The 13,231-nt window shown below is 36.3% G+C and overlaps 1 protein-coding gene across 4 annotated transcripts in view; it reads left to right on the top strand.

The window, feature by feature from the left end:
* Window positions 1-13,231, top strand: part of LOC139148107 (cholesterol 24-hydroxylase-like) — a 70,702-nt gene that overhangs the window by 16,911 nt on the left and 40,560 nt on the right. For 2 of the 4 annotated variants that reach the window (XM_070719408.1, XM_070719409.1), the window contains exons 7-13: window positions 1,907-2,066; window positions 3,072-3,140; window positions 3,527-3,599; window positions 4,778-4,862; window positions 5,683-5,793; window positions 7,151-7,239; window positions 7,427-7,493. In XM_070719408.1, coding sequence (XP_070575509.1) covers window positions 1,907-2,066; window positions 3,072-3,140; window positions 3,527-3,599; window positions 4,778-4,862; window positions 5,683-5,793; window positions 7,151-7,239; window positions 7,427-7,493 — 654 coding nt within the window. Of the gene's footprint in view, window positions 1-1,906; window positions 2,067-3,071; window positions 3,141-3,526; window positions 3,600-4,777; window positions 4,863-5,682; window positions 5,794-7,150; window positions 7,240-7,426; window positions 7,494-8,199; window positions 9,741-13,231 lie in introns of those variants that run through there. The other 2 variants (XM_070719410.1, XM_070719407.1) reach the window with 2 other exon arrangements.

Below are 13,231 nucleotides of genomic sequence, written 5' to 3'. Positions count from 1 at the left end.
TCAGCCACTTTTTGACGTCGGCAAAAAATAATCCACCGGCCCCCCCAGGCCGAAGAAACTGACCAGTCCCTAAGTTTCAATACTGCACAGCTACATAGCGTCACTATCGTGTGATCGAGGTACAGCGTTGTTGAACGGGATACAGAAACTCTGCAGAGGGAGAAACGATCGTTGACATGAACAGTCAATGTACTTCAGCACGTAGTCCGCAGATAGCGGATCGAGAAAATAAACGTGTCCCAGTAAATAACGGAATATTTATGTACATTAACTCGATATTAATCAAATTTCCAGCTCATCGCAAAAAAATGTATTGCAAAGATTAATTTGTCACTGACAAATACTGCACTGTATGGAAAAAAACAGTCTGTAGAATAGTTCAACTTCAAGTGGTATTACCCGAGACAAACACTTGTGTTGTCAATTTGATTTCATTTCATAAACTTCATACTTCATCGAGTATCGTGTATTTCAGCCTTTGTGAAGCCATTTTATTGATATTTTCAATTTTTGTCTTGGCTTTGTTGTGGAACATGTTGAATCGTCTCCGTGGACATGTAGGCAAAAGTGTGACGGGGTCGAAGTGACTTGGGTACCTGGGGCCGACCAAAACCAGTGTGAATTACTGGGGTCAAAGCGGACAGCGGCCGGGATGACGTGTTCCCCAAGCGAGCTACCTTCAGAAGTCTGTTTCATCATCGCAAAAAACGTCAACTTTTAAAACCCGTCATTTATTTACTGATGTTATTCTCAGCATCACAAACATATATGCCTCTGCTATGTATCACAGCAAATAGTCATAGTTGAGCGCCCCGTAAATGGGATCCTCGTTTTTTGCGAACCCGGAAGTGTGTCTTGCTCAATGCATTTCCTACCCATAGCGAGGGAAACTGCCCGCGTTCCCATGCTCCCATGCACCCTTTTTCAATGCCAGTGCAACGCCATCTGTGCAAAATTTGTGGTGGTATGCTCCCGTGTGATGGAAAACCTCTCTTATTCTAACAATGACGTAGTTGACTTTGGACTTCGATTTCGTAAATGTGATGTCCATGCAGTGAGTTTGGGTTGGCGCGCTTATAATGCAATCTTCGCCTGCCTGCGGTCCGATATCCCGCATTTATTAGCGATATTTATCTGTTTTGACTTGACCAAAGTTGGCAAAACTTGCTATGTACATTAAAGATACTATGATACAAGATTATTGAAAGTCATTTGACATTTTTTTCAGCCAATTCCCAATATGCATATTTAATGAACCTTCCAAATTAGGGATATATACTGGCATTTACTTGATAAAATTTGGCGAAACATGCTGTGTACATTGATCATTATACCAGGTTATAACAGTATTGAAAGTCATTTTGCATTTTCATGTCAGCTAATTCATAATTTGCATAAATAGCTAACAAGCTTTCACGGTTTGGCATATAGAGCTTGAAGGACTTGACCAAAGGTAATTACACATGCTATATTGTGATACAATGACAGTACTCAAAGAAATTAATTATTTTTATTTCAGCTAATTACATATTTGAATACTTAATGACCTTTAGAATTGATCTGTGGTGAAATTCATTGTGTTGATCATAACACTTTAAATGTAGCAAAGCATGTAGCAAAGGTTCAAACTTGCACATAAATGCAATATATAATGCAACACGTGAGCATTTTCAGTTCATATCTGGTTTACCTTTCTCTTTAATACTTGTTACTAGAAAATTACATCTTTTGATTCATAATATGTGTTCATATGCAAGTGCATGTGTCGTTACACAGACGACTGTTGTTCATTGTGGATAATTTCAACTTTTCGTTCGTGAATACGCGCCGAAATACCAAAGTTTTCTTCCAAGAAGGTCTCACTAAAATAGGCGCCAAACTAACCCCGTGCTCTTATCTCGATCAGTACAATCCATGGAGCAGAGGACACCGAGAGGAAGTGCGTGCAGCTGTAAAATTCCTTCGTAAGACAGGACGAGATGTGGTTGAAAAGAGACTGGCCGCAAGATTGAACGGAGAAGAAATGAAGGAAGATGATGTGCTGGGTTATATTCTCAAAGCATCAGGTGAACAGTTTAAGTTTTTGTATAAAATACTTTATATGAAAACTCTGCACAGTTCATAATGGCCATCCGCTATGAAAACTGACAGAATTAAAAACAGGGAAACACATAAATTTTAGATTTTTGAATAAAAATACTTGTCAATTAAAAAAAATAACGATTGATGCCAAATTATGATTTTCTTACAGATATATGACGTCGTTAAATAAGGAATATAAAGCCAAAGTTAAAATCTTTTTCACGGTTATCAGAATTAAGTTTGTTCCAAATAAAGTCATGTCATTTGCGATCCTTTGTTTATCAAAAGCTATCCCGGACGAGGACATTGTTTTGCTCTCCCACAGGGCCTGAAGAAAGCGAGGGTCTATTGTCTCTGTATATTGGTCCATAATAAAACACACACTGGGGAGTATATTGTCGGGGCACACTTTAGATACAGGCTATATAAAATATAAGATCAAATAGCAGATGAGTCAGTGTCAAGCTGTACTCGTGTCTTTGCCTTACTATTTCTTGAAATTGTTTTCCCCCAAAAAGTTAAATGTTGAAAAGAGACCTTATTATTTTACCAATGGTCAAATATTTTGAACCATTTCGTTTTTTTCCTTCAGAAAAGCGCGAACACCTACATACTAATAATACCTATGGGCTGACTGGTTTTATCGCCATATCTAAACACTGCGGATGCAATAAAAACCTACCGTGAAAGAACACTATCATCCGTCTGTTGTTTGCTGCAACTTAAGTACTGGTTCTAAAATCTGAAACAACTTTGCAAATCAATTACACAAGTCAGAAAACATTTACATCAATTAAATCGTTCATTCTCAGCTGGCTTTCACTGTAACATACAATTAAAAGTTACTCCTTGCATTGATCAGATTGGATATAAAAATGGAAGAGAATAACAGATTATCGGCAAAAGAATTTGTATTTAATATGTGAAGCCTTCATATTGCTTTATTTCAAGTAGTTTCAATTGTGCATTTTCAAACCGATATCCTGTAGATTACTTGAAAAATCCGGAGTTTCAGATGGAGGATGTTGTAGATGACTTTGTCACATTTTTCCTCGCAGGTAGGAAATTGGATTTATCTCGTGTACTAATTTTAGAAATTAAATATTGAATTTTGCAAAAATACTAACGTACTTTTGGTGAAGCGTTGAGATATGTTATAGGTGTTCGATCAAGTTTTGTATGGTCAATGAAGGAGTAGTTTCGTTAATATAATTCGGTATCATACCGCTTGGCCTAAAATCTTGTAATTTTGGAGTTGACTTCTGATCATCAGAAACGGCAAATTAAGACAATGAAAAACAAAGGATATTTGAATGTCAAAGTCTTTGTTGGCACATTTTTGTGAACATTTATAGATTCACATTGTATCGTAAGATATTTGTTATTTCACATTCGCATCCTGTTGTGCATCACAATGAGATAAATATGTCTTGTCGACCCAAAGGTCAAGAGACAACTGCTAATACAGCTGCTTTCATGCTGATGGAACTTGTCAGAAACCCGGATATCCTGGAAAGGTAAGTTCAAGCTCCCAGATAGGAATAAGATATCTATATTTAGATGTTTTGCGAAGATATTTATTATCCAGCTTACCTGTGAAACCGTTTTCGCAGTATCTGTGAAATAGACGGTAGCAGTTTCGTCACAGTAACTCTGCAGATCGCCGCAAAACTTCCAAATAAATGGAGAACGTGTCTCTTATTTTTAACCCGCTGAGCTTCCACAATGCATAAAGTTAGGTTTAAGCATAGTAAGCTTACCACATTTTAAGTTAGTATGGCACCAGCATATAAAACTTGCCTCAGCTTTTTTCCTAAACGCATTTGTAGTGATCCCGGGCACTTTTCTTCATTTAAGCGCCCCCTGACTCAAAATAAATAGTGTGTGTGTGTGTGTGTGTGTGTGTGTGTGTGTGTGTGTATATATATATATATATATATATATATATATATAATATATATATATATATATATATATATATATATATATATATATATATATTATTATTATTTTTGTTATTATTATTATTAATGTTCAAGATATCTCTGAGACATGCATAGTGTCACAGATACTTTCCCCGCGATGGAAATACTAATTTCTCATTTATCATTTTTAACGCAATCGAACCTACATATAGAAATAACCAGTCACGGCGACTTCTCTACCGGTTAATTTTCCTTCTTTTCACCATTGAAAATTCGACGACGTTTTGTATTTTTTGTGACCTTTGTTCTTTCAAAAATGTGTTTGTTTGGATTTGATCCTGAAGAAGATCTGTATATCGATTAATCGACCAATCAATCAAATTATCAATCAACCATCAACTAACGAATGAATCAATCAATCAATCAATCAGTCGAGCTCTCGTCAATCTGTATACAAACAAGCAATAGACAGATATGTAGAACACCCTATGCGAGAACAATACATGGTTATGTATTTTGACTTCCATATTACACATTCAATACGTTCAAATGAATATTATGCCTTTTGAAAATTCTTTGTTCAATACCATAAGTCAGCACATCTTTGTCTGACTGTTCAGATTTTATAAAATAAGGAAAGAAATCAGATGATGTTGGATATACTTGCCGCCTCTGTAAGTGCTGACATAAAACTTGAATCTTTCTGAAAAAAACCCGTCTTGACAGCCTTTGAAAAACATCGCTGTTAAATCTTATGTGTTTTAAAATAGAGTAAGGGAGGAAATAGAGGATGTTCTATGTGGAAGAATGGAAGTTAAATTCGAGGATTTGGCGAAATTTTCATATATGTCTCAGGTAAGGAGTTTTAATTTAGAATCTAGCAAGTGATCATAGTGAATTTATTCAATCAAATCTGGGTACCAATTACACCACAGCCAGCAAAGATTGGAAATCTGATCTTCGGATGCCTTATCGAGCAAAATTCAGTGTTATCATCTTAGCACCAGGGACTTGTGAATTTTTGATGGTCATAAGAACTAGAGAGTAACATCCTCATTGACTCCAAAAACACCATACCCGAATTATTGTAGAGAGATGAGAGGCTAAACGTCTGTCCCAAAGGTCAATTCTACCTTAAAAGGTAGAATACGCCGTCGGGGACAGATATCGCGGCTCTCAAACGTTTACAGTCGTTTTCTGGTCTATCGCTTGTGGAGGTTTATTTAGAGTTCTTGTAGCAAAAGCAATTTTCAACGACGTAGGTTTTTAAAAATCTGCATTTTTACCACCAAGACTTATAACACAGGGATGGCGGCCATTTTGAATTTCAAAATATCGGTAAATGTGTTAGGCAATTCGTTTCTCTGTGACCAAACTTTGCACAGTGAGCCCTGTTTTTTATTCTTGATTTTGAAATACAGTGGTTGAAAGTTTCATTGAGGAAAGTCCAAGCAAAATTTTAAGTGTTTTACATTTACTACCTTTAATAGAAAGGGGGATCGTCTTTGGAGTTGTTGCCAGGGCAAGTGGTGTACTCTAAGACAATATGATCTATTGTTTAGGAATATTTGTCTCAAAAGAGAAAAAAAGAATCATCTGTCTGCAATAGACAATGGACGGCAACGAGATTAGATTTCAAATCTATCTTCATTAACAAATAGTCATACTTCTGTAGGTCGTGAAGGAGACTCTGCGAATGTACCCTACTGCCCCTGTAGTTCCACGCTTTCTAGAAAAGGAGGAAACCGTGGCTGGATTCAGAATACCTGCTCATTCTAGCATAACGGTAAGATCAAATTCACTTTTTTGCTTATGAAAAAAAGCATATTTAGACACTTACGCCATGATGATCGTTCTAGCAGTGCTATTGGTCCGCGGGAATCTACTGATTACCATGGAAAATTTGCAAAAGGTATTATATGATTTTTAGCAAGATTATTATGATCAAATTTAGTTCAAACCCAGAAGCAAATCGGTCTAGCAGTGCCAGTGTGGCGCTGGCTACTATAGATAACTGTTAAAATGTCTTACAAAATATAAAATTCCGCATGATTATGTTGATAGGGCTGTAGAATATATAGAAGACAAACAATATTGCATAAATCACAAGAATGTCTTGCGAAGCATTGAACCTATATTGGGTTATTGCATTCCTATATATCGAAAAAACAAAATTAGATGTCTAATTGGTTAACAATATTTGCAAATCCTGTTCTGAAGCCAAATATTTGATAATTCGTGTAATAACTGGGAATCCTTTTATTTTGCGGAATGCAACATATGCAAACGTTTTCCTGTTTGTTCAACTTACTCTTGTTAAGTAGGTATACTTCAAAAGATTATTTAAATCGAGAGAATGGGCCGTCAACACTTAAGGTTTCCCATGACACCTTTTTAATATTGGGAACCTTTTAATAAAATTGCTGCATCTTGTTCAGACAGATAAGGTACCGTTTGAAGACAACTGGGTACTTTTTAACCCAAATTAAAATCGCATAAGGCCCCAATAGCGGCAGATGTGCAATAAACTGATCTCAAAATATCCCCTGTTTTCCAAGAGTTCTCTTTAAAAGACTAAATAAGTATAACACTGTCATAAGTGTGGAAAGTCGCACGTAAATTCAAACGTTTGAACCTCCTTTTAGATTTCTCGCCATTTTCAAAAACTAACCACGTGACAGAGAAAATAAAGATTACAACAGCAAAGTGTTGGCCATCGTGTGCTGTGCATTTAAGTAAATGGCATCATGCTTGCCCCTTTTATGATCAAGATGTGTATTTGCAGGAAATACTGCTGTTTGTACTTTTCTGTGGGGCACCATTTTATGAGTGTGGCACCCGTTTATTATTTAACCTGTTAAAACACGTAGACATGGCCAAAATCAGCTAGCAATGATACTTCTATTCATATCCTTCAGTTGGCACATTTACACAAACCAACTTTGGTTTGAAAATAAAATCATGAAAATAATGCATCAAATTTTCAGCTATGGAGGCTTCAAAGTCAGATTTGTTAGCTTAATTAATCGTAATCTCAGTGTGAACAATGTCAAGACAATTCAGAGCGACCAACAAAGTCGATCGGTTCCCACTATAGTTGAACAAAAACCAACTCTTTGTCCGATCAATTTAAATACTTACAGATCGATCTGTTCAGCATGGCACGACACGAAGGGTACTTTGAAGACGCTGACACCTTCAATCCTGACCGCTTCAATGGCGACGAAGCAATGTGAGTGATTTATGATCATGAAACAACTACATCAAGTAAATATTCAGATCATATTCGAGACTCTTTCGCATGAGATTCACACCTAGACGACTCATATTAAATACATATCGTTCGAAGGAAACCCTGTTGGAGATTTCGAGATTTTTCTAGGCAAAGATTTAAAAACTGATTTCACTTTTCTCAACAGCATACCAAATACGAGCATACCATTTTCAATGGGACCAAGGAATTGCATAGGTCAAAATTTCGCACAGGTAACGTGCACATGTCATATATTTGTGCGTATCGTTTCCAAAATAAGTTAATGCAACACAGTGTGAAGAATCTCTGGCATATATATATATATATATATATATATATATATATATATATATATATATATATATATATATATATATATATATATATATATATATATATATAGAGACATTTGTAGTAGTTAGTCTACAAACTAATTCATTGCGCTGCAGAAATCTCGATATAATGCCCCTGCAGCAATTCAATCATCGAGCGCTTTACATCGCATAGTATGTATATCAAATATATATAAGATTATGATTCAAACTTAGAAACAATATAAGCAGCAACATGTCTGAAATATGACTGTCTATGAGCGAAACTTGATCACATATAAAAGCTTCGTGCTTTTCCGATTACTATAAGTGTGTTTGTACTGTGTCTATGTGTCGTCTGCTCCGTGCACACTGTGTTGCTCGGTCGCGCACAGGATTGTAACATCTAAGTCGGTTGCTGTGACCAACTCTTTTGGGTTGGAAACGGTAGCCGACTGGTTTTGTGTGAGGCCTAGCAGCTAGGCGATGTTGCCGTGAGTGTGTGGGGGTTTGAATCCCGTTTGGGTTATAGTAAAAATTATATATATATATATATATATATATATATATATAATATATATATATATATATATATATATATATATATATTTGACCATTCATCTTTCAGATCGAAATAAAAGTAATATTCGCAAAGCTGTTGCCACAGTTTGATTTCAGTTGGATTCCTGGTCAGTCTTATGACATCGGTGAATCTGGAACTCTTAAACCCAAAGAGGGCTGTCAAAACTACATCACTCTGCGTTGAATGGAATGATGGAATGAATTGAATTGTTAAGATTACATAAGTATAAATCTATGCACACATTGATTACACAAACGTCATTTGATACTAACTGATGTTAAGATGTTTAAGATTTCTAACCATGCCTGTTGATTCATGAAGTATATGCAATGAACACATGGGCACACTTAACCAAAATTTGAATTAATTGATAGCAATTATTACTATATGTCATAGATATTATGCCACAGTTGATGCTATTTTTATCAAGGCACCTTCGTCATGTGAATGGCTACTAACAAAGTTTCTTTTTGCTTCTTCTCGTTTTGATATTACGGATTAAAGAAATGTATCTTCATCAGCGTCATTTCATACAGTTTGTATAAAAGTTTGTGAGGATTCATTTTGAAGTCTAGCTATTATTATTTGTCACATACGAATACATCTTAGATCTCAAATCAATGTATTCTTGAACAGTCTAATAACTTAGTGTTTGTGGCATTATATAAAAGTGTGTACAATGGATAGTTAAAATTATAGAGTATGTATACCTACCATTCCAAATGTCTTTGCATATATTAATAGTTTTATTTCTATGTTACACAACAACTGTCTGTGAACAACAGGATAAGATTTTCCCTTATACGCTGTTATACTGGCAATTATACCTATTGAATTCTTTGATAATTGAAGAATATAATTATCAACATGTACAGGTCTATTTTGACGTAGATGTGCTTCTGAATTTTGACATACACCAGCTGACAATAGGGTGTCCTGTATCAGATATGATGGAGTTATTTTCTGCCCGATTTGACCATCAACGCCAGTAGCTAATGACTCAGCAAAGAGGTCGGCAAGTCAAACCATTCTACAAACAAAACTTAACCATGGTTACATTACTATGTTTTGGTGTTAGATAATGGTGCTCGCCCATATTGTGCTTTTAAGGTCCCTAATGCATTTTCAGTACTATGAAATTATGGTAATCTTTAACATGATATATTTCAATATTTATGATTCTATTCAAATCATTATTCAAAATGATATGTAAAAGCACCGTGATTTTTTCATTCCTGTAAACCATCATTGGAAATCGACCTCTCTTAACTGAATGTTTTAGGTTTACCACAAATTTAGAAATAAAAAACTGTTATGCTATTTCATTTAACTTTTGTGAGTTAACCTTTTCTTTGACCTTTAAAATCCAACGTTTGGTTCATTTCCCTTATATTACAACATTAAAAGATGGCAATATGGAATAGGAAGTTGCCAGTTGTAAACAAAGCCACAAAATGAAAGAATATATGATACACGATGGAGCCGGCATTTTACATAAAAGGAGCCGTATATATGTGGGCCTTGAAATAGTGAACCACTACTGAGGGTGTGGTATCTCTCTGCATAAATAAAATATGAATCAATATTTGTAGTCCATGATAAACCGTACGGTAGTGATTTTATGCCACATTGCAGTGAGTACATTTGACATCAAAACAGCTATGTGATACGTTGCTAATTTCATTACTGCTATTTTGGCGTCTGATTCTATTAGCGGAATGAAGTGTTTTTTTTCAATGTTGTAATTCATTTTTTCATCTTTCAATTACCTAAAGCCTAAACCTAGACTTTCACCACCGATGCACGAAAATCCTATAACATCCCTCTCAGGCCCTGACAGTTCTTGAATGTAAGTACATCTGTTAACTGCGAAGATACTTACGCAGATAGCTTGTAAGTGTATATGACCTTTTGCGATCGACAAAGGCGAAAAAGCCGTATTTACTGGAGTGCGAGTCTTTGTGTTATCTCTTCAGCGTCCTCTAACACAATGAATACCGCCCTGGCCTTGCCACTCTTTTGTAGGAGAGCTGCGTCTTTGAAAAGGGTATATGCAGTATAAAGCTGCGTGCAGTGCAAAACAAGTCGAGAGTGACAGGGGATTCCATTTGTTTATCAAGAATGGCGTTTAACCTGTCCACCCTCGGTTACCTGATCGCCAGTATCTGCGTCGTTATTCTGTCACCATTGGTTATTACCGGATTATTATATCTTATTTACATTGCCTACATCCGTCTGAAGTTTGCACATATGCCTGGACCAAAGTACAGCAGGTAATTCATGCATGATGGCATTCACCAACGTTAACATTTCTATTCTTTGGCCATCGGAAACGTAAACCCTATTGTTATATGTCAACTACAGAGAAAGAATACTTCTCCCAATTGCTTATATGGACCTCTCATAGTCTCCACGTCGGCGATGTCAACGAAAGTACAGCTCCAAACAAGTAGGAAGGATTTAAGAGGGTCCTGAAAACCGTCGACCTGAACTCTTTACCATCGGGGCAGATATATACATAATGTAATGAGGCCAAATGGGTACTGTACTTAACGTAAATATGCATTTACTTCTCTGCGATTGAGGTCAGACAAAATGACTCATAAGAAAAACTAATTATATCTTGAAACTCTGACGGGTTAAATTTCTATCATTATAAATCGAGCATATCTTCGAGAAGCAATTGTTATTAAGTAACTGTTATAAGTAAAAACAAGTATTTGATTTTTGATGAAAATGTACCTCAAAGCGTGAAAATATACGTAACTATGATTATATTGTGATCAAGGCGTGAAAATATACGTATGATTATATAAATATACATGTACCCTAATGAGGTATTTCAAGATTAAATATCTGCTGCAGGGAAAACAAAACCCCCGTAATGGCTGCACGTATTGTATTATGTTGGAGTTCACGAAATCACCCACGAGTGTTGCCGGTATCTGAATATGTATTTGTTGTTCATGCCAGCATGGCGTCCATGACCTGAGCTATGTCAATAAAAAGGGCCAAAGTTTTCAAAATAAGCCCATTCATGGTCATTGCCCCCCTAGGGTCACATGGAGCCAGACTGCTGTGCGTCAGCAGCTGTTGATCACAATGTTTCCTTTTCGGTAATTTGCAAGACATAAACAGAGGATTCGCTGATGGAAATGTCTTATGAATGGTAAGTCTCTGTCCTTAATAAAACAATTCGTAGGACCAAAGAGCGCATATTTCATTCTCATTTGTCCAGGAATACTTAGACCAAACTCCTACATAATCTTCATTTTTAAGCGTACAATGCTAGTAGTCCATGCGTTGTATACTTCTCCTATCGCAGTGTCATTTTCTTTGATGTATGTATGTATGTATGTATGTATGTATGTATGTATGTATGTATGTATGTATGTATGTGTGTATGTGTGTATGTATGTATGTGTGTATGTATGTATGTATGTATGTATGTATGTATGTATGTGTGTGCGTGCGTGCGTGCTTCGTACGTATGTACGTACTTACGCACGTCTATATACATGTCTGTTTCTCAGTAAATTTTCATACTCAGCCCTAAAGTTGAAATCTTCCCTAAGCTTTATTGTTGGTGTCGAAGTTTTCCTGCACTGGTTATGCACTACGTCATATTCTCTGGTTGGCAGGTCGCAGAAATATGGTCAAGTGTTTACGTTTGCTGTTTTACATAAACAGTACGTCATGATATCGGATGTTGTGGCTGTGAAGGTAACAAATTATGGAAATCATTTTGAAATTGTGCACTTTTACATAGAAAATAAGTAACAATAAGTAGGAATATCTTGCACTTGTGTCGGGCAATCAGTTTCGAGATAAGTGAAACAGGTAGATGAAAATGATTTAATCTTGAATTATTAATCTTGGGATGTGCAATTATATGGAGAAATATAAACCCACTGCAAAACGTACTTGGAGAAACGAAATAACAGTCTTTGTACATGGATTTACTCTGTTGTGGTGAAGGTATTCACTCGACTTATGGATGTAACAAGAAGAACAACACTAACAACAACACTAACAACAACAACGAAAACAACAACAATAAAAACAACAATACCTGCTGTTAAACTAAATAAACATTTACTGTTCATACTCTCTCAACATGTACCTTGTCGATGGCGAAGCACCCTTTGGTCACGGTGAACTGTCCGAAAGGTGCTAGACCTTATGACACGCTTGGCACCATATATGGTCAACGGTTTATGGGTCACAGTTTGGTATCTGAACGTTGTTACGAAAAATGGGCTAAACGTAGGGCCATCATCAATCAAGCATTTCATCGGAGGTAATTTTTCACATCTAAGTGATAAACACGATAGAAAATTTCGGTGACATCATCAAACAATAATCGAAACACGATTGCTAGAGTGTCATTACCATGGATTCTTGCATTGGTCATTCCAGATAAACTACAAATGTTACCAACTCTTCGATGGTCTTACAGTTAAAGTGGCACACCCACTTGGTAACATTTTTAAAACATGTTTTTAGTGCCAACGGTCGATATTTGACGTGGCGACTGCTTGCGGATCGCGAGATATCGATAAAAACATGTCTTCAAAAAAGTAAAAGTTTAATTCCGGTGGCCCACCTAAATTCAGCTTCCGAACATCGAACGTTTGTGAAGACCTCAAAGTGGTCCCTGACTTCAAAGTGGTCCCCATCCTAAATGTCCGATAAGATAGGGGGTTAAACTCAAGTCTGACGACACCTACCGCATAATGGACGCTTTTGTTGTCACACGGACGTTTCCGATGTAATATCAGCTGCTATTTTAGTATTTAATACCTAGAGTTGGAAAAATGTACAAAATAAGGGCTGAGCACAGAATTAACAATGGGGAGGGCTAGTGTCTATATCAATCATGACTTATCTATAAAATGACTCATTTGAAGTCATATCGATATTTGGAAGTCATTCTAATCGCTGCTCGTAAATACATAAATGGATATGAAATACAATTTGCAGATTGCTGTGACGTATCAATCGCACTTGCGGGTCAAAAATTCATCGCCACAAGCCAGCCCATAGACATTTTTGGTAGTTTACTTCGACCGGTACT

Source organism: Ptychodera flava, chromosome 13 (assembly GCF_041260155.1).
Source record: "Ptychodera flava strain L36383 chromosome 13, AS_Pfla_20210202, whole genome shotgun sequence".
NCBI lineage: Eukaryota > Metazoa > Hemichordata > Enteropneusta > Ptychoderidae > Ptychodera > Ptychodera flava.
The sequence above is the reverse complement of the archived record's forward strand: the minus strand, read 5'-3'. Positions and strand labels throughout refer to the sequence as shown.